The 22,533-nt window shown below is 40.7% G+C and overlaps 1 protein-coding gene across 1 annotated transcript; it reads left to right on the top strand.

Moving 5' to 3' along the window:
• The first annotated feature begins 692 nt into the window (after window positions 1–692).
• ifrd1 (interferon related developmental regulator 1) lies at window positions 693–7,580 on the top strand. Its single transcript, XM_022749780.1, has 12 exons — window positions 693–912; window positions 2,632–2,736; window positions 3,107–3,188; window positions 3,970–4,094; window positions 4,355–4,512; window positions 4,679–4,729; window positions 5,029–5,207; window positions 5,361–5,469; window positions 5,741–5,875; window positions 6,068–6,196; window positions 6,650–6,745; window positions 6,895–7,580. Exons 1-12 carry the CDS (start codon window positions 882–884, stop codon window positions 6,979–6,981), a joined length of 1,287 nt encoding a protein of 428 aa, XP_022605501.1. The 5' UTR covers window positions 693–881; the 3' UTR covers window positions 6,982–7,580.
• The last annotated feature ends 14,953 nt before the right edge of the window (window positions 7,581–22,533 follow it).

Below are 22,533 nucleotides of genomic sequence, written 5' to 3'. Positions count from 1 at the left end.
ATTCATTAAATTCATGCTTAGCTACTGCACAGAATTATTTTGTATGGTGCTCCTGTTATTTTGTCGACTCCAGTTACCACGTACAAGATGTAAACATTAGTGAATGTATTCTGGATGGTAAATAAATATCAGAGGACTATAATTACAGTATCTATGGCAATAAAGAACCATATTTTGTAAAGCATTACATAACAACAGCATACCTGCATCAGAGGGACTTGTTAAAATGATTCCATCAACCGCATCACAGAGCCCAGCAATCAGTGTCAATATTATCTCAGACCTCTGTCATCTGTATCACAGAAGTCAAAACTAATAATCACAGCATAAAAATAGAACATTATCACATCTGCAACACTTCTAAACCTACGAGTTATTAAGTTATATAAGTTGTATAAAGTGGTGTTTCTTGCAGTTTGTATAAACACGTGTTTGGTGTTTTGATGTTACTTCTCTTCTGGATGAGAAAACGCGTATCAATGTGGAGACATATGCAGCCTAAATGTTATCACTTATGATGACCGCTGATAGACACATTTGACCAAAATAACCAAAGATGCATAGCGCCCGCGTCTACGTTCACTGCATCACGAGCGAACACACGCGACGCTTGTTCCTTTTACGGGATTGGTCAGGGATGCCGGGAAACCTCCTCGTGACATGTCTGCCGGTATAAATACCCAGAGACACTGTGTGCTTACGCAGCCCTGTTTTATGAGGGAAAATGTATCGTCTCGGCCAACAGTCTATCTCCAAGATCGCTTTCAATTCCTTTTTATCCACTGTGCCGCGGGAATATTTTCATTTTACGAGACAATACAATAAAAGCTGGTCGTGTATTGGCTGATTTTTGATAAAATTTTACATTTATCTGCACGAAAATGCCAAGGACCAAGAAGAAGAACGGCAGGGGTAAGTGTGCGAGCGAGTGGCCGCATTTCTTTGGCCTTGCTCCTTTGACTGCTCTATGCTGACGGTAGTTGTAGTTCGTTACGCGTTGTCAGTCCATTGACTGGAGTTGAATGTGTTTACTATAAGGACTACAAACGTTGGAGGGTGGCCTACGTCAAAACACAAAGCTAACTAGCTGTGGTTATACAAAGCATCGCCTTCACTGTCAAAACGTGCTATTATACGACAATATTGTTTTCTTTTATGTTTATTGACACACTCGTTTAATGATTATAAACTAATTTGTACTTTACACGAGCCTTCAATCGTCGGACTTTACGAGCTAATGTCAGCTAGCTTAATGCCAACTCCACACGAGAAAGAGACAGCTTTAGTTGCTAGGTAAAGTTAATTTAAATAAATATAGGCCCACTTACTTTAACCATGATTATTACCTCATTAGACAAATAAATAACATTTGTGGGTTTACATAACATACATAATGTTATCTGGAACTCTGCAATGTGAGGTCGTCTTCTCTGCAGATTGACCTCAATTAAGCTTTAGCCGAATTTGTCGCTACTGGTATATCTTACGATCAAAGTTGGCAGACTTTAAACTATTATGTGAGATAGATAACCGTTCTGTATATTGGTTATTATTGTTTCCGCGACACATGGCGGACATTTTGGACTTGCTGGAGCGGGGTGGAAAAGAGGCGGCGCCCGGTTCTCTGAAATCAGCTGTTGTGGGGGTTGGGGGGGTGTCCACGTCAACACACTTAGAAATCCCATCTATAAGTTGGATGAAATGACCATTTTAAATAAGCTTATGTTTCCTGTAGCTTTTATCATGGCACGAAATATTCAAGTATATCCATTCTTGGTTGTGACTTCTCTAAAGCTCTTTCAAACAGTGATAGGCTTCCACACGTCTTACAGAGGTTAGTTCAGGTCAAGGCAGAGACGCCTGTTGAGTCTGAGTCTAGTTACAATGCACAACCATAGTGTATGCAATTTCCTACACGCTGCGCGTGTGTGTGTGTGTGTGTGTGTGTGTGTTTTTTTAATGTTACTCATAACTAACAAATTCAAACTTTGTTTAGATTTTAAAAATGAACAGACTAAAGATTTTCACACCCTGTTAGTTGTGAATTTTCACAACTCGCCAACACTCTTGTTATCAGGAAGACCTTTAGCAACCAATACCAAGAATTGTGTTGTGAAATGCCTGTTAACTGCAGGTTTTCATTCCAGTTAACACTATTCTAGCTGTTTTCAATGAAGAGTTCCCCTCCTGAACTGATAATCAGTCGCACCATCTGGTGTGGACTTGGCTGGAGAGAAAACTTGCTTCCTCCCTTCCCTTCATAACATGTGGTTGCTAACGCTTTTGTTTCTGGATTGTACCAAAACTTTACATGTGTATTTTGGATAGCAAATGCTGTGGCAGAAGTGTTTCTATCATGTCGTGTCAGCTGGCTCATGTTGACCCATGTCCCTCCAGCCTGAACATAATGTTGTGTTTACAAAGTCAACAGAAGTATGGCTTGCCCCTGACCCTGTGGACGTGGTGCATTTTCATATGAGATAATGAAAGTACAGCAGGATAAGGCGAAGACCTAAAAACTGATTAGATAACGGTACCTGTGTGGAGCTTGGGTTATATAATGGAGCCACAGACCCTCTACACTGTACTAATACATTTGATTAATCTGAATTATATTTCCTTGTTTTTCAGGGGGGCAGCATGGAAATGTGCAGCCTTTCAGTGATGAGGATGCCTCCATTGAGACCCTCAGTCATTGCAGCAGCTTCAGTGACGTCACCAGTGTAGCAGATGAAGGTAGGTTTGTGTGTACACCTGGGTGTGCATTTGTTTGTCTTACATGTGCTCCAGTAGTTTAATTTAACTTGCAAGTACACACGCTGGCAATGTTGTCAGTGGGTGTGCGCATTTGTGTGCATTCATCATTGAACAGGATTAGATGGATTCCTAGCTTATCTCTTGGTTTGAATTTTGCTGTAAAGTTTCTTATTAGGCAAACATTTGAGTTAATTACAAAAACTTTTTTTTTTTTTTTTTTTTTTGACCTTCCCAAAGGTTGACGGACCCTATTGTGAAAAGTGCATTTCATTTGTTTTGTGTCAAGTAACTCTGATGTTCTCAAGAGTAAAGATAAGTGTCCATTTACCACTTCTTGCTGTGTTTCTAGGTGGAGAGGCCAGTGAGGACACAGCCCAAGAGGATTTCCAGTACAAGCTGAAGGGGTTCATAGACAGCACTGTGGATAAGAGGTAAAAACTTGTGCGTTGTGATTTGTAACCGTCTAAACACGTTATCTGATCTTGGCATACAGGTTATAGCAAGTCTGAGCAGAGTTTCACTTTTACATGAGAAGTGAAACTCTTTTGCAACAAAGGCTGTCCGAAAGCAAAGATGGTTGAGGGTCTAGGAAAAATATTTTAAGTTTTGGGGATTTTTAGCCCAGTGAGGTGTTAGTCAATATTTTTTGAACTATTGTTATGCTTCATAAGTAATGTAACACAAATGGATGCTTCGAGTAGTAACTAATACCCTTGAAATATTGACAAGGAGCCTCCACACAACCTACGTTTTTAGTAGTTGTAACAAATATGATTTTAAAAGGCTTATTTCTGGGATGGGTAGCCTGAACTTGGAGTGCCAGTGTCAGTCTCAGGAGAAAGGTATCACTGAGGTTTGCAGCACAAGTTAAAAGTAGACTTCATCCCCAAAAGACTTGCCACCACTGGTTTGCTAAATGTGATGACATTGAAGTAGGGATGCACCTGTAATGCCACTTGATAGCCAATGCCATATGGGTGTTAAATTAAGCTCAAGCCTAGACCATGAACACATTAGCTCAAATAGTGACCTTCCTAAACATTATAGACTTGTAAGATTTTTGATGGGCAACTTTCTCCATCACAATGTTTTTTTTTTTTTTTTTTTGACATTTCATGTCATGCATCCCTCTTTCATCATGTTAATATCGGAAGAGAGATTTAAAAATTTGTGTAATAGCAATATTGAATGTTTGTATATCTGTTTCCTCAGTGCTAAGACCAGACAAGGAGCACTGGATGGGCTTAAGACTGCAATGGCCACACGGATCCTGTATGAGTTTATCTCAGAGAGAAGGATGACCATCACAGACAGCATCGAACGCTGCCTCAAGAAAGGTACTTCAAAAGATTTTGTTATTTCACCTACTTTGGTGTTGCTGTCCAGTGGCAAAGCCCAATCAAAATTTCAATAGATGGCTGTAGAAGTAGTCTTATGATATCAATTGTTCTTAATGAAGGTCTGAAAAGTGGTAAAATGCTGGCCTGTGAAGTTTTGCATTTAAGTCTGTCTGGTAGTTCTGAATGATGGGTGTAGTTGAATATCTTAACTTTATATTTTCAAATATTAAAGTTATGCCCACCCCTCTCACTGTCAGGCAAAGGCGAGGAGCAGCGAGCAGCAGCTTCTTTGGCCTGCCTGCTGTGTATCCAGCTGGGCTCGGGCATTGAGAGCGAGGAGGTGCTCAAAACCCTGAAACCCATCTTCAAAAACATTCTGGCCGATGGATCAGCCAACATACAAGCCAGACAGGCTGTGAGTACCTAGTTTATGTGGTGATGGTCTCTGCAGACGCCATGGAAGAATGCATTTTTGACAGATTGTGAAGCAGCAGTCACCTAGTACCTGCTACTGTGAGGTTGTTAAAGGGGATTTTTCAGTGGAAAGCCAGCTGAGAGATTTCTCTTTGTTTCTGTAATAGGTGGCGACAAGTCTGGGGCTCTGTACTCTAGTTGCAGAAGATGACATTTTGGTAAGTTTTTGATCACTTTTTAAGTCTTTTCTGTGGTTTGACACTTTTGGGCTTGAGGGCAAGTTGCAGTGAAGTCTTTTACAACCTTTTCTCAGTCATATACTTGTGCTCATTATTGGCTGTGACATTGTGCCTCATCCAGTCTTAACATTCATGATGTCAACAGCACTGGCAGCTGAACGCAAAGATGCCTGAAGAAATGACTCATTAAGTCATAAACACATTATTTGTGATGACTTGTGTCACTCTTGAACACTTCCAGCCTTTTTTCACATGATCACTGCTGCTTCCTGCTCTAGGACGTGCATGCCACCATGGAGTGCTTTGAGAACCTGTTCACCCGGGCCTACGCAAGGGTGGATGGTACCTGTCCTTCGATCAGTCCCCAGACAAGCCAGCTCTACACCAACGCCCTGCTGTCTTGGGCGCTGCTTCTCACCATCTGTACTGCCAGCCAGCTCAAGGACATCCTGCGCAAGTAAGACCTGCTGACAACCCTTAAAGTTTCACAGCTGCTCTTAGGTTGTTTTTTGTTTTGTTTTTTTTTTTTACTGCTACCCAGATCCGGATAAGCATTGTAACAATAAATAGATGTATATAGTTCTTAAATTGAAATGTTTTTGTTGTACAGATACCTACCCAAACTGCCAAGGTTGTTGGAGAGTGAGGATGTCAACATGAGAATTGCTGCAGGGGAGACCATTGCCCTGCTGTTTGAGCTGGCCAGAGACATGGACACTGTAAGTTCACATCTATTCCGTTTAATCTCCCTCTACTTGTCATTCCTGTACTGTAGTGCAGACAGCTGGACTGAAATGGGGACTAAATTACTGTTGTCGGATGCAAAAAAACACTGTAATTTTAGTCTTAACTTAATTTGCATGTTTACGTGACTGAATTTGATGAACACTTTATATTTGCGTGTGTATCTGGTCACTGTGATTTCATATTTTTCCTAGACTTTTCCACTGGTCATGAATGCAGAATTTCTTTGTCTTTGTGGCCCTGCAGGACTTTGAGTTTGATGACTGGGATGAACTGTGTGATAAACTGAACGCATTGGCCACAGACTGTAACAAGCACAGAGCCAAGACAGATAAGAGGAAGCAGCGGTCTGTGTTCAGGGATGTGCTCAAGGCTGTTGAGGTGAGTGTTCAGTGTCAGTTACCAGAAGCTTTAGTTCACAGGTTTTAGTTTACATTTTAGGTGTTTAGTTCCCAGCTCTTATCCAGAGTAGGTCAGAGATTGTATGTTTAGTCAGTTGGATTGAGGCTTTGAATTCAATAATCTGTTTTTTGGTCATGGTTATTATTCTCACCTCCCTCTATATTCTCTCAGGAGGGTGACTTCCAGTCTGAGACCATTCGCTTTGGGACGGAGCGCATGACCATTGACAGCTGGGTCAGAAAGAGGACATATGATGCCTTCAGAGAGTTTGTGGGATCTGGGATGAACTACCACCTACAGGTATCTTGTTAATGACTCAGTAATTATTGGCAGAGTATGGCATAAATGTACAGCATGTCACTGCCAGACTCTAAATTGAAATGCGTGGTGTGAGTTGGATTGGAAGATGTGTAACATAGGCTCTTTTCTCCTGTACTGACTCTCCGTTAAAACATCATGAAGATGCTGTAGACCTGCCTGACAACACTTCCAACTTGATTTAGGATCAAGTTGTGTGCTGTAGAGAAAAAGCCATTACAGGTAGCTGGTGGGGAAGGTGTAATCTGGCCAGTAGCCAGCAATCGTGGAAAACTGCAACATTTCACAAGTAGAGATGAGACGATTGGACATGTTTCACACCACGTAAAATTGTGAACAGTATCTAAGAGTAACATGCTGCTGTTCAGAGTGTGTTTTATGCTGCCTCTTGATAGAATCCTTTTCTCAATTAGTTTTTTGTTTTTTACTTCCCAGGCAAATGAATTCATCAGAGACGTTTTTGAACTGGGACCACCTATTCTGGTTGATTCAGCCACAATGAAGGCCATGAAAATATCTCGCTTTGAAAGGGTACATTGCACTACATGCTACCTGTATTTCACTTCTTTTTTTTCTTTTTTTTTCACCTTGTTATGTGGTGGCTTTGTTTATCCGTACAACATGAATACTTTCAGTTTTTGTTCTGTTTTGTTTCAACTTCCCCCTCCTCTCTTTTCCAGCATCTTCACAACTCGGCTGCATTCAAGGCTCGGACCAAGGCCAGGAGCAAGTTCAGGGACAAGAGGGTGGATGTGGGAGAGTTTTAATTTTGTTTTTTTTTGTTTTGTTTTTTTTTTGTTTTGTTTTTTGTTTTTTTTGACTCTAACCTATTTATCAGGCGTCTCTGCTTTTTAGATGAATTGTCACAACTTTTTGTTCACATGTTCCTCTCCTGAGATCTGTCTTGTAGAGTGTCAAACACTTACCTTCTGTAAATTTGAAAAGTGGCTATATTAGACACTTTGCTCTATAATGGACAACACTTTTCAAATCTACAGGAGGTGAGTGTTTGATGGGTTTTGGGTGGAGTATAACTTAAATATTTCCACACTTAAACGGTGGTGTTGTACATATAGTGTATATTTGTTTTCTCCTCGTTAATATTCATTTTTGTGGCCTTTTCTTTCGAACACTGTTATAAGTTATATCATTTTGCTAGCATTTGTCTTGCACAGTGTAGTTCTATTTAGTTAATGATAATCAACTGACCTAACCCTTTGATGGATTTGCATTAAGTTGCACTACCTTGTTAACTCTTTAGCAGGTTATTTCTGTAGAACCATGGTGAATATTGTATTGTATTTTAGTATCGGGTCTGTAATTAAGGGCAATGATGGTGAAATAAACACTGAAAAGCTGAAACAAATGGATCTCATGTCCTTTTTTTATGTTTATTTAACAAGATATACTGCAATTAATTGACACAATCATGTTGATCTAGACACTAGTCACTCACTCAAAGCATCAATTCCCATCACTGGAAATGAAAATGCCAGTAGGTTTGTGGAGGTGAGTGAGTCTTGAAATCTCACTGAAAGAGGAGTTTTGAAAACTCGCAATCTCAGCTTCTCTTTAAACTCCTGGCAGATATATAAGGTCATTTTGAGCAAAGGGGCAGTGCAAATCTTATTTATTGCTACCTCAACATATCAAAGCGAAGGATCTTGCAGCCAAGGTAACAGTGGTATTACGGTGAGGGTGACTGAGCAGTACACACTGCCTGCTGTATATATTCCTTCATAGAACTGAGATGGAACCTTTTCGGGTTATTGATACAAGGCAGTGGTGAAACTATTACAGGAAGTAATAGAAGTGCAGCATACATGGTATACAGCATTTTTATTCCCCCTAGTCTGACTCAAAGGCTCCCTCTTTTATAGAGCAGTAAAAATAGTCCAGAACAGCAGCGAGTGTCGCATGATAAAGGTAAACGTCACAAAGCTACAAATAGTCCTAACAGTAATGTTGGCCTGTTACACTGGAGTTTGGAGCACACACAGGCACCCTGCACTCGATTCATCCATTCAGCAGCCTAATACCTCAGGTGAAACAATGTGACCTTCAGGGGAAAGCAGCAACATGGAGCATATCCTCTTCCTTGAGTCTCAACAACTATCAGACCTATCCACGATAACTTTCAGTGTAGCCTGTTCTGCTTTTATAAAGCCTATTTTATTTTTCTATATTCATTGGCTGCTGCAACTGCTCAATGGCAGGCACTTATCAAATGCAGCTTTGAATGAATTATCTGATTCATCACTTGACACAAAAACAAAATGCTCATCATCAGTCATTGTCTTGTCCTGTAGTGAGCCTGACACACCAGCTCTGCCCCATCATGTGGAGCATATATACTTTGACAGTAAGACTGAAGACAAAGGAAACATCCCAGTGTCTTTGTTAATTTATAGTATCAGTGAAAATGAGGCCACATAAGAACACACAGTACCTGCATATAAAAACATCAGAAAACAATGATTTGACACTAGAGAACTGTTAAATGCAAATAGCTTGCAAAGGGACTTAAGGCTTTAAGATCTCTATTGACCAGACGTGTGTTTAATGGTTACATGATTCCTTTGAATGCCTCTTCCAGCACTGTAAACAATCTGGTCTATTTTGGCAATCTGTTTTCTTCATAGTCTAATCTCCAAATGTTTATTTTATTTTATTTTTATATTTTATTGACATTTCCTTTGATTCCTTTGAAGATTCACTCTTGATTTCCTCAGATGAGACAGATTACTAAATTTTGCAGATCTTAAATAGGTTCTTTAATTTCATCGCATCTTTACTGCTGCTGTGTTTCCTTCATTAAGATACAGTCCGGGAGATATCCACAGTCTACAGTTAATGCAAAATTGTGTTGGAAGGATTTTAGCAAAGTCTAGGAGGTGAGATTGTATGACATTGATCCTTACTGCTGGTGAGTTTGTGAGGAGATTATCACTCTCTAAAGCTTTAGATGGTCAGGTTAAATTCAGGCTCAACATGAGTCTGATTGCTGCTGGATATTTATTTGGCATCTCAGCCGATGACTGGGTTCTTGCAGTCTTTTTTTTTTGTATACAATTTTATAAACATGGATGTTTTTATTTATTTTACTTTTCTCTTCACTGTATCACTTAAAACTCTTAATTTCTCTCTTAACTGTGTCACACACGCTGACACTCAGTAATCCATATCAACTCCCAGCCCTCCCTCTTCATCAAACCCTTCAATCTTTAAAGGGATATGAAGAGAGATAGTCCGTGTTAGAGGGGACTGAGTGACATTTCTCATTTCTTTCTCTCTTTTAGAGGAGACCACTGCCTCCTGCAATAAAACAGGAAGGTATGGGTGATTTGTCAGCAACTCACTAACACCAGTGGTTTGCTTCACACTTGTGGGATGAGGCTATCTCTCTGTGGCCTGAGAGGAAAACTAGAGGGTTTGCAAAGCCTTCTTTGTAAAAATGTCTGTCTTAAAGTGAACGGTTTAAAGATCCGATTAAAATTTCTCTAAAATTTCGGTCCCGGCGGATTTATTCTGATCGAGAGGAAAATCCTAAACTGAACAAAATTACACTGGCAGTTACTGATTATATAAAGACTCCTTCACCTCTTGAATATGTTGGTCAAATCTTTGGAATAAAGGATTTCAAGCATGGCAGAACTGTAATTTTCAGGATTTAGGGATTTGTGCTTTAAAATTTGTCTTTGCCTTTGGAGGGAGAGAAAAAGCTGTACTATACATTGTGGACTTTCGCAACAACCTGAGCAAGTGCTGTAGATATTGAGCCTGTGGATTAACATCATAAAAAGTCCAGCATTAACAAACAAATAACTAGCATTGACGGTTATGGAGGTAGTTACCTAGGAAGTGTAGGTTGGATTGCCAGGTTGGGACAGGTTTGAATTTGACAATACAATGTTATAAAAGTGTACTCCACATACATGCACCTACATTACACACAATACAAAAAGACAAAAAAATTTCATGGCAGCGTTTGGTCGGAGATACAGGTGTGTTACTCTAGCTGTGGCTAGCCACTGGTCTGAGATAAAGAGTGGGCTACACAGGTGTGGTGAGCTCACTTCTGTCAAACTCCAGACCCCCTGATTTTGTTTCATTTTCAAACTTGTAGTCGTCAAAACCAACCGACTGCTTCAAGTGACATCACTCAAGGGCGATTCTTAGATTCCGCACAGCTCCCTCTGCAGCTACAAAAAGGCTTCATACAACTTTGTTCACAAGTTTGTCTTTCAGATGGTACATGACTGCATTAAGTGATTTTCTGGCCACTCGGGGGCAGCAGAAACAAGCCGCAAAACACAACACTGGCATATTATTACCTTTAAGTTGGTATGAGAAACTTGTTAGCCTGTTTACACATGGAGCAGACACAGAGCAACATTCAGTTGGTGTCATCTTTCTGGCCACATGGCTGAAGTCCCACATTCACTCTATTTAGGCAGTTTTTTTCTCCTCACCAACTAAAAAAACTAACCCCCCCCCCCAGATCTGGCACTATAGCTGCTAAATGCTCCACTATGCTACTTGCATTCTTCCTCCATCTGCTGTTTGGTGCTGTGCAAGTAGCAGACAGTGGGTTTAACAGAGCTTTTTTTTTTTTTGCTAGAAGCAGCTTCCTGCAACTGGAATTGACAATGAGTGAACCAAAAGAACAAAGTTCGAAGGCTGTGTGGAGCTGAGGGAAATGATAATTCTTCTTGGGTTCATCACTGCAGCCCCTCTCACATACACGTAATCATTTAATCAATTCTTAATATAAAAGTATTGACTGCGGCAGCTCATAAGAGTTTACATAAAAATGTAACACTTGTTATTTAACACCATATTAGCTTCAGTGTTGATTTTCTGGAGGATCAAAGACAAATTTCTCCCAGCATATATGGCTTTTCTGTAAATAAAACATTATCATTTGATTAGATCCCCTCTATCTCGGGTACAGACAGGCAGGTGAAAAGGAACGCGGGGGAACGCTAATCAACCACTGTTATTATTCACATTTCATCACAATCTGTTGTATGCAAAGAACAACCTTCACCATGCAATTAAGAGGGTTAATTGAGGATCAAATGAGTAAGAGATGTGATAAGGTGTTTTCAGTTTAATCGACAGTTAGTTTCGTTTGTGAGTCGTTATGCTCTCAACGCAATTTCGAAGATTGAATACTCTCACCGTTCCACTAGCTCACTGCTTAGGCGAATCCTTCTGTGCTGTTTTTTTTTTTTTTGCTGTTTTTTTTTTTTTTGTTGCTGTGTGCAAGTTGAGAAAATGGCTGTGGAAGACTGCAGTGTGCTCGAGGAGATGCGGAACAAAAACAGAATAGAATATGTCACTGTGGTGGGTGGGACTGGAGAAGCAAAACAATGAGCTCGGAGGCAGCATTTAGGGAGAGGAAAACGCACTTGCAACCTCCTCTGCTGTAGAACACCTCAGCTGATGTTTGCTATTCACGGTTTAATGCGATTGTTATGGAAATGAGCGTTCCGTTTCAGCCAGTTGACCTTTCGAAGCGATTGATTTTAACTGGGATACCTTTTCTATGAATCAAGCTAATGAATTATAATGTGGCACTGAGTTTGATTAGTTGCAACACATAGACACACTGATCTGGTCGTTGCCATGGCTGGTTAGGCATCCCTTGTTGAGTGTAGTTTTCCATTCATCGTGCCTCACACTGGCAGCGAAAAAGGGCCTGAAGCCAAACCATTGAGCACACACAGACGGGCCTGTTTACACACACACACACACGCACAAACGGATGCTTTTCAATAGCTAACCATGTTAATGTATTTATTCCACTTGTGTGCTTTTGGCGTCTCAGCAGCTGCTACTGTGGCACCTACTATAGATCAGCCTGTTTCTTTGCAAATGCCTGATGTTGACACTAGTGTGCCACCCACATCTACTTCTTTCTCTCCTCCTCCTCCTCCTCCTCCTCCTCCTCTTCCATCCAATATCTCCATTTCCTTGCCATGTTTACTCCCTGGAGCAAGACGGGTACAGTAGCTATCACGGTGAAAAAATGGATAGAGAGATTAGTGGCACTTGTGGAGTATCGTGTGTTCTCTATCCCAACATGCCAAGGGGCTTGTTGGTGTGACTGATAAAATGGCCTTTGATGACTGCAATTATGCTGCATCCACATATCAAGAGGATGATTTATCCAGCTCTCTGTCACATTCTGGGGCGTTGATGTACCACGCAGTGTCTGCAGTACACTGAAAAATTCCTCAAAACGACTTGTGCTTAAAATTCAGAGGGTGGAAACTTTTTTGGGGGGGATTTTTTTTTTTTTATTGAACATGAAATGACTTAACTCTTCCAGAAAACTAAATCAGCATCTTTTGCTCCCCTGCTTATCTGCTCTGTCTCTAGGGTGAACATCATCCTGTAGCAGATCAGCTGTGGAGTAATTAGGTAGCTGTGGAGGTGGAGAGACAACACACACACACACACACACACACACACACACACACACGTGCACACACAAACAAACAAACACACACAAATACACACACCATCTGATGGAAATCATCGCCACAGCAGGAACATGATAACCCTGCAGACAACTGCAGTATGTGTTTGAATTGACTAATGTTATGATAACAGATATTGAGCTGCAACGTCACCATACAGAGGATGGATTGTTTTTCCATTATTTGCCATGTTACACACATCGCAAAGTCACCATGAAAATAAAATCACTTGTTTGTTAAGTACTTTACATGTCCGCACAAAAAAAAGTTCAGTGAAGGTAAATGAAATGTTAATGTGTCTACTCAAGAAGAGAGACGTGGAGAAAATTGGCACGACTCCCAGGAAAAAGATATGAACTGTTTTTCTTCCAAGTGCAGCATATTGAGACATAAATCATTGACCATACACTGAGTGAATATTGGGCCTGTTTCTTAATACCAATGTCTATACTGCAATCCATGCTTAATTCATAGAGACTCATGTTCTGTAGAGTTGCTCTCATGGCCTGGGGCCTGACTTCCTTTCGGGTGAGACCCAGATCGTGGTCGTATTCAGGTGAGTGAATTAAAGAGAAGGGGCACGAAACCACTTTGTTATCGGTACATTTATTCTGTAAGTGTATTCTTCCGGTGCTGGTTTGCTTGATGCTCAGGCAACTCTTAGGGAAACTAGCTTTCCAAATATCTATTCTCAGGAAAAATTCTGGTTTCTAGTGTTAATCAGAGAGCGGGAAGGTATCTGATGCCTCAGCACTCACCACTCACTCAAGAGTTTCTCTTCATAATGAGGTATCAATAACTCAGTTTGTGTGTTTGAAATTCTAATTCTGTGATGAATCCTTCGAGGATGCTACCTGTTCAGATTACTGAAGCCACAAAGTGTCAAACATGACAAATGATTACTGATGGAGATCTTTTGCTGTGATCAGAAAACGATCTCACACCGAAACTAAGGTTGCGAGTTTTTCTATCACTTTTCTGTGTTTCGATTTCACGCTCAAATTGTAAATTCTCACAAAGGGAATGGAGCTACACACCTTTCAGCTACACCCAGTTCTATATGTGACCTCACAGTATAATTCAAATATACATGCTTTTACATTTTATTCATTTCAGCTCATTTATAAGCTGATATTATCATATTAAAATGGGAAGATCAGACAGTGCTGCAGCCTGGGTCAAATGTCTGTAACATCAGTAAGAATGGGAACTTCATGTCCCTGGCTTATTTTCTTTTTTAATAAAGAACATAACTCAACATATTTTTTATTACCTCCTACAAATTCTGTGCTTTATCTTGTGTTGACTGGGTCAATTTGACCTGACATGATTGGTTCAAAAGTTTTTATTACTTGCTATCCTGGTGGATTTTATTTTACGAAGACCTCTCTTGAAGGAAACACCCACACACCTGTCAGACACTTGTTATCTGTTCTAGAAAATGTTTACCGTTAATCTAAAGATCATATATGTGACGTATTTAAATGCAAGTGTTTATGTCAGTACTGGTTTAAATGTCAAGTTGTGTTCTGGGTCAAATCAACCCTGCAATTACTATTAAGAGTCCAAAAAGTGAATAACCACACAAGCCAGAGGATTTAACCTTTGTGATACTCTGTGGAATAGTTCACAATAACTCTTTACAAAGACCTATTATACTTCACTTGGTGTATCAACCATCTGCAAAGACATTTCTATAAGCACATACAGCAAGTACTTAACATTACAGCTTCAAAGATTTACCACAAGTGTTACCACTTATGCTCAAGTTAATATAAGGTCGGCACAGTGGCATAAAGATATTTCTAAGCACATAGTCACTATAGCTTCCGTATCACCACTTGACAAGTTGAAATGTCTCACAGAGGATTACAAATTGTGTTTACTCTCTCGTGAGTGATTGGTTGCATACAAAATAGATGTAATTACTACTTGAAAGCAGAGCCTGCACTTAGTGGATGGGGTATTGACACAATATATAAATAAATAACACATGCTATATACTGTTTAAAACATAACTTTGCTAAAGAAACACTGTCATTTACTAGTATACTAGAATAGTTGACAATTGTTACTTGCTGTTTGGTGGAGAGTTTTTACTTTGGTAAAAAAAGGTTAATGATGCTCTTTTCCTGCTGCTGCTGCTGCTGCTGCTGCTGCACTGAAATTTTTTTTTTAGCTGAAGTCAGTAAAGTTTATTCATATTGCACCTTTTCTAGAGCATGGGAGGAATTTAAACACAGGCTTTGAATCATCTCTATGGTAAAGCTCTAATGCAATTATGCCCTGTGTTAATTTTGCTCACATTGCTGTTGACATCACTGATGTACACGCCATCGCAGTAATAATGATGTCAAAGTGAGTGTAATGTTAGACTTCACCAGATGGTGGCAGTTGTTCACCGTTAAGCTGTGTGCTGTATCAACACTTGAATTGACAGCAATCACCTCTGCACTTGCAACTGAGCATAACTGATGATACTCAGTATGGATTTTGAGGTAGAGACATAAAAGATTTTGTCGGATCATACAGGAATACTCATTCTGAAAAGAGATTATTTTTTTCATTTATTTCATTTATACCCACTTGATCACAGAGAAGGATTCTTGCTCGTTTACCATTACATAGAAAAAAAAACAAAACAAAAAAAAACATTCACCCTTTGTGTGAGCTGAGTCATTCAGACAATATTTCTGTTTATACTCTGGGCTGGTCTGAATTGACGAACCCTGACTCGAGTGTGCAGGTCACAAAGCAGTATCAATAAAACAACCAATCACTGAATTCCTCACATCTCATTCATCTCTTAGCAAAACAAGCCGCAGTGAGCAGAGCTGACACCATATGGAATGTGGTTGTAGGTTTGAAATAGAGTCAAGCAGTACACATTTGTCGTGCTGGGCGCAGATGCATTGTAGCCCCCACACTGTGTGACTCATAGCTACTGTACACTCACACAAAAAGCACACTCAAACGCACAAGTGCACGTGCACAGACAAACACTTCCCTCCTCCTCCTCCTCCCTTTCGACAACCCTGCCTGCTCCTCTTCCCTCTCTCTCTCTCTCTCTCTCTCTCTCTCCGTTATGTGGGCCAGTGACAAGCACAGACCCCCGTCAGGGATGACAACTGTTCCCTGGATGATGCCACAGAGAGGAGGCAAGAGGCCATAGTTAAGGGGACAACACCTGCCTCTGTGTGCAGCAACGTCAGTCCCCACACATGCACGCACGAAGAGATGCGGCACATTCACAAAAAAAGACTTTTTGACGGGATACGTTTATAGCCGTTAAGAATCCAGCCCCGCCCTCACTAACACCCCCAATTTCCCAAACAAATAGATCTAATGCATACTTGCATTTGGCATCTGAAGCCAAGTCTGCACATGGGAGGCCGAGGCTTTATCTCCTCTTCTAAAGCACTGACTCACTGCCTGAATTGCAGGCAGCACCTCGCTGACAGGAGGGAAGAGATAGCAGGGTTCCCCTCCCCTGTCAGCTCCAACTATCAGCTGCTTGGAACCGAACTACAGCCTATAGAGTTTTAAAATGAGTCAGGAACTGGAGAACCTTGCTGGCATTTTAACCCTCAACAATCTCTACAGAAGTGGACAATACAGCATGAAATATTTGGGGAAATACATTTTCTTACAGCCAGAGCTGCTTAGCTGAGCTTTAAAGGTGCTGTTAGGCAGAAATTACACTAAGCTATGCTAAACTAGTCCAGGATATAACTCTGTAAAACTACAAATTGCTGTTTTTCAAAGATATAATAGGATAATTAGAGAGCTTTAAAGGCACTGGTAGGTGGATTTTGTTAGCCAGGCTAGCTGTTTTCACCTGTTTTTAGTATTTATGCTAAGATAATCTAAAAACTGAAGAATAAAAACGACATGTTTTGGTTTTGTGGGGTTTTTTGTGGTTAGCTAGCCAATAAAAGGATAGCTAGTTTGCTAGCTAATTGGCTGGTTTTAGCTTTGTAAATCTACTGTAGGCTACAGGCATGAGAGTGGCATTGATTCTTTCATTTCACTTTTGGCAAGAAAGCAAATATTTCCAAAAATGTTGAACTAGTCCTTCAAAAAAGAAGAGGAAAAAGGATGAACAGAACATGACCATATTGTGTCTTTATGCCATGAATAAATATGTATTTCTAGATTTTTGGATATTACCTAAGGTACATTTATACCTAGATTTATACCTAGACCTAAATATGATCTGTAGCTCAGGATGAAAATTAATTTCAGGTGAATAAAGGGTCCAAATATATGACTTGTGAAGTAAAGATGATATGAACCGTGTATGCTGCCTCAGCTGCAGCCAGAGCTGTTTGTTTGATCCCTCAACAGCCACTCACTCAAATTTGAAATGGATTGGAATATATGCTGATTTTTATGCCCTGCAGTACTAGTCTCACATCTTATTTATCTGCTTTGAACATGGCCACTGTGCTTACCCTGTATCTTTCAACTTATCGACTCAACGAAGCAGGTTTTCGCTGTTGTGTGGGCCAACCAAAAGTGAAGTTAAATGACCCCACAGACAACGAAATATCTGTCCTGGCTGAATCAAATAATTCGTCTGACATTGATCTTGGTCCACTCTGAAAACCCAGAGTTCCCATCAGTTATATGCTGGATTTATATTGGTTTCACTTTTGCCAGAGGGGACCTCTATCTCCCCATCAGCTGTTCTACAATCAATTTCTCCCTGACCCAACTTGGATGAATTTTCCTCTTGATCCTATTTATGCAGGCACACACACCTGTTTGTGTATTAGGTCGGCATGTGTCTCATGTTTATAGGAGATCGTAATAATGAATTCACGAGGTCATCAATTAATCTGCCACTCATGGGATGAAAGTGGCTCAGCCTTAGTCTTCAATGTACACAGTAGATCACAACAGACCTGGCAGTCTGTGTGACAGACAAGATCTGAATACAGAAGAGACGAGACAGATTTTATAGGAGACGTTACGAGCCGCACGCAGACTCACTCTCGAGCAAGACTGCACAAACACACACTTTTCACACGCACAGATGCAAAGACAACCCCCTTCATCCGCACACTCACACATCACACTACTGTTTCGCTTTGCCGGGAGGTTGTTGCCAAGGCTCAGAATGAGCGAGGTGATTGGTCGCCTCTGCTCATCACCGTAGGAACTAACCAGTTGGATTGGCTGGTTCCATAAAGGAAGCTTTTCAAGATGTTTTCCCATCTCCTCCTGTACCAACCACTGGATCTCTCATTACTCTCATTATCACCACACACTGCTCTTTCTCTGTTTAATTAGCTCAGCTTCATGGTAGTGTTTTTTTTTTACTGCTTTTATTGTAGCGGACAAGGTACTGTAGGGTGAATAAAGAGGGGGAAATTATTTTCAGCATTATCATATGAAAGATCATACAAGTAAGAAATGATCAGAGCGATATATTGATTTCCTGTAGTCTTTGCCTGAGGGAGGTGAAGAGCACATGTATGTGGGCTGATATATGCGGTGGTAATATATATGCAGCACAAGGACATAATCATGTAACAGAATAAAAATCGTCTGTAGGCTGGTGAGCACAAGCAGCACACACAGACACTTTCCTTGTCTGTGGTTTATATCTGTTGATAAGCACCAATGACAAAATATGTCCTCGGCCTCAGGGTGAACATGCTTGTGTTTGTTTCCATGTTGTGTGTTGTGTGCATGACTGTAAGCGTGTGTGCATGACTGTGTGTTTGCGTGCCTCTGGCTCTGTGCGGCTGTGCATGTGTGAGAGCGATGTATGTGCTGAATTAAACAAGGTCACTCAGTACAGGGCTGGCTGCTCCGGCAGAGCCCCCCCCCAAAACACACACACACACACACACACACACACACACACACACAAATACAATCACTCCGCCACCAAAGGAAGGCTGATTGTCTCCATGTATAGAGATGGTATAGTGTTTTAGATCCCAGCCCCAAGAGAAACGAGAGATACAAGGCCATATCTTTAAAAATGACAAGTGACATCCTGAAATAGGATTACTGGATGGTAAACATGTACATAAATTATCGTTTAGCTGTGGGTTTCCAACCTTTTTGGTCCGCTATTCTTTCAAAGGAACAGATCAACGTTTTGGGAAAAATGCGCTTACTTGATTTCCTGCCAAGAATTAGACAACAGAATTGATACAACTCACGCCTGTAAGATAAATATGAAGCTACAGCCAGCAGGTGATTAACTTATCATAAAGACTGGAAACGGGGGAAAAATTCCACCAACAGCATTTCTTCACTAGGCAGCATATTGTATCTTGTTCATCCGTTCATGATAAACAAGTTGTGGTTTTATGGGATTTATGTGAACTACCTGAACCACTTCTGGGCTGGGATCATGGATTTATTAAGAGAGGTTGATATGGCGCAGCCACTCAGCCTTGCTGCCACCCTGTCCCTATGGCTACTTATGGTACTGCAAAAAAAAAAAAAGAAAAAAGAAAAAAAACGCCCACAAAGCATAGCCCACCATAATAAAAGAAAGAAGACATGTAAAACTGTTGTCAGGGCAACATCAATTATCACTGCTTGTATTATGATTTTTTTTTTTTTAATCCATGAAGGTTTTATACGTTGAATAAAACCTTCCCAGAGACAACAAAACCTATTTTAATATGCATGATGTCCAGGGGCAGATTAAGTCATGGGTCCCTCGGCTATGCTATGTTATGTTTGTTATGTTCCCACCCCCCTCCCTCATTACTCATCATGCTTTACCAGAAAAAAAGTTATTTATTGCCATGTGTAAAGACATACACACACACACACACACACACACACACACACACACACACACACACACACAGACAGACATCCTTTCCTATAAATAGCAATGCTACAGAAAAAAGGCATTCACAGTGCAAACTCCTAACATCTTTTAGCTTTCTAAACCAACAGGTACAACATCTGCAGCAGTACAGAACATCCTGTTTTACTGAGGCAAAATCACCACATTCTTACAGAAACACAAATCGAACCGCTGTGCAATACTCGAATAAAACAAAGCCATAAAAATGCAATAAACGCAGCGGCAGTGCATAATAACAGCAATAATGCAACAGCAGCACAGCCATAAATACTTACTCCTACCTTTCAAAGTTTTTATTCCTTGTTTTTTGTCAGAGAAGTCTTAATGACTTCATTGGACATCAGAGACAGGTAATTCAGTCTGTTTTGGCCCATTGCAGATCTCAGTCTATTTTTAACTAGTCCCAGTTTTGAAAAGAAATGTTCCCCGCTGGCACTGGATACAAGCAAAGTCATAAATAGTCAGAGTGCTATATCAACATTTGGAAACACTGACTGTAGTTTCCTTCCTCTTATAAGCTGCAGCAGTGACCTTGCTGAGGTGACCTAGTTTTCTTTAATAAATCCTCTGATTGGTCCAGTTTCATCCTCAAAATCTTCCTCCAGATCTTCTGCATATTTCTGATGGAGATGAGCTGCTCCTGTACGAAGATCTTGTACGAAGATGGATGGAAGATTGTTCAAAAATCCAAATGTCCGCTGATTATCCTTGTAGGAATGATATCTCAAATCCAGTTCCGCGACGAGTTGATCTATGACGGTGATAAAAACTGTTGCTTTGAACTTGTCTCGGCATGATTGCTGACAGTCAGCTTAGGTGGATTCATCTTCTTGTTTTGTTTTTTTTTCTCCTTTTTCTGCACCTGTGTCCATTATATAGAGTTGGGACACAGTTGGATACATGTTTTTTGCATCTCTTTCAAAATTATCAAAATCATCCTGTAGGCTGGCCACATAACCCCTCAATGAGCTGATCAAATTAACATTAATCCAGTTCAACTGCCTGCAGGGCAGTAGCTACTTGTGATGTGAAAACATTGCAGTATGTCGTTCCACATGTTACACATACAGGTATTCTCTAATTTCTTCATCTTTGCATATAGTGTCCAGGCTTCATCCCCAGCAGTAAGATTTTTGTTTGAGTCATCACTTAACTTTTGTAGTGACGTGTGAATTCTGGTTTAATTCTTGCACAGTCATTTTGTTGCTTGGTTGTGCTGACCATCTAGTGTCTGAAATACTTTTCATAGTCTCTATCCTGTGGTTGTCATTAGGCCGTAAGCCCGCTGTAATTGACTGCCAACAAGACATGGATTTGGAAGAAAAATTAAAAAAGTGTCCGTATGAAATAAAAAATTTCCTCCATCTCAAGGCAGCAGTTAACACTGTTAACCCCGACTAAACTGAGCGCATGTGCAGCATGCGCTACTCACTCAACCGAAGGGTTAATCTGTTTAATGTGTGCATGCAGGCCTCTGTAATTACCGGACATGTTGGCTGCATTATCATAACACTGGCCTCTGCAGTTACAGATATCAGCGACCATGGCTTGTAAAACACCAAGAACAGACTGGCAAAAGGACTCCTCTGAACCAAATCGCTCCATGATACCCAGTGATACATATTGTAAAATGAATGTGAGCTGGTCTGTGTGGGTAACATCTCGAGTGGAATCACCACTTTTATCTCTGTGAGGACTTGCTTTCCCATGTGTTCAATAAATCCTAAACATGTTGATAAGAGGTATGATGACATTCCCCTGGCAGCATTGAAATATTTTTCTATGTGCTTTCAAGAAAGGACTGAACTCTCTGATGATTTCCCATTATCAGGTTTCCCCTGAAAGGTAGTCCCCACTCTGCTAGAAACTTCACTACCTCAGTCCAATATTCAGTCCCTGTCAAATAGTTGTTTTAGATCTGAATCTATATGTCCAGCATCAGCGCGTCAGCACGTAACAAAAGCAACTATAGTCTTTCTATGGCTCTGCAATCCTTCATGTTCAATGAAGCACACGGTTGCATTTTTCCAGTCACTACAATCTGCTGTGAGTGCAGACTGAAGATCGCTGCCCCCAAATAATTGATATGTAAAACAAAACACAGTGCCTTCTGAAGGGGAATAAAGCATACCGTTCTCTTGGCACAGTTTCACCACTTTCCAGCTTCTTTTTAAACAGGGGTTTGGAGAAGTACCTCTTTTGGTGTTTGTGTTGTCTTTCTGAGGCAGCGACATCTGCCTCTTTGTTCTGACAAGTTTCAGGTCCCATTGCAACCCAGTATGTTCCCATATGTTCATCAATTTTCTAAGAGCGTACAGGATCCTAGATTTGAGGCATCTTTTGCCCTCTCTGCAGCAACAGGTGAGGCCATCGTGGAAGGGATTCATGGCAGCTGGGACATCGTGGCTAAATCCTGGGGTGTTAGAGGGACAACATACTGGAGTTTTGGGTGTCGGTTCCTCTGTCTCAGACTCCTTATCTGAGTGAGATGGTTGTGAGGCATGGTCGTGATCAGCTTGCCAGGTGTCTTTGCCATAGCTAGAGCCACACAGCTAAATGTCCAGTTGCTATTGTTTCAACCACGCCAGATGAAGATTCAGCAGCCTTGAAATATCCAGTCAATTTAGAGATATTTCTAGTAGATTTTGGTCACATTGTTCTTTCAGCCATTATGCTTTTCACCTTTGTCCGCCGCTATCATATTTTCCCACTATGGGCCAATAGTCAAGGTTTTTTTTTTCAGTTAAGTGAATTTAAATAATTGACAATCTGGCCATTCATACCGGGTGATGTAATCCCACTGTAAAGAATGAGCCAAGCCAGAGTGCACAAGCGGGGCCAGGGGAAAAACACTAATGTACACATACAGTCCGCCACATGACACTGAATCAAGCATGAAAGCTAGAAAACCTTCTTAGCTTATTTGTTTGGAGAGAAATTTTTGTTTGAGCGGGCAGTATCTGGTTTGTATAATACAATCATGGTGT

This window comes from Seriola dumerili, unplaced genomic scaffold (assembly GCF_002260705.1).
Source record: "Seriola dumerili isolate Sdu_G_001 unplaced genomic scaffold, Sdu_1.0 BDQW01000138.1, whole genome shotgun sequence".
NCBI lineage: Eukaryota > Metazoa > Chordata > Actinopteri > Carangiformes > Carangidae > Seriola > Seriola dumerili.
Note: the sequence above shows the minus strand (reverse complement) of the source record. Positions and strands in the feature narration are given on the sequence as shown.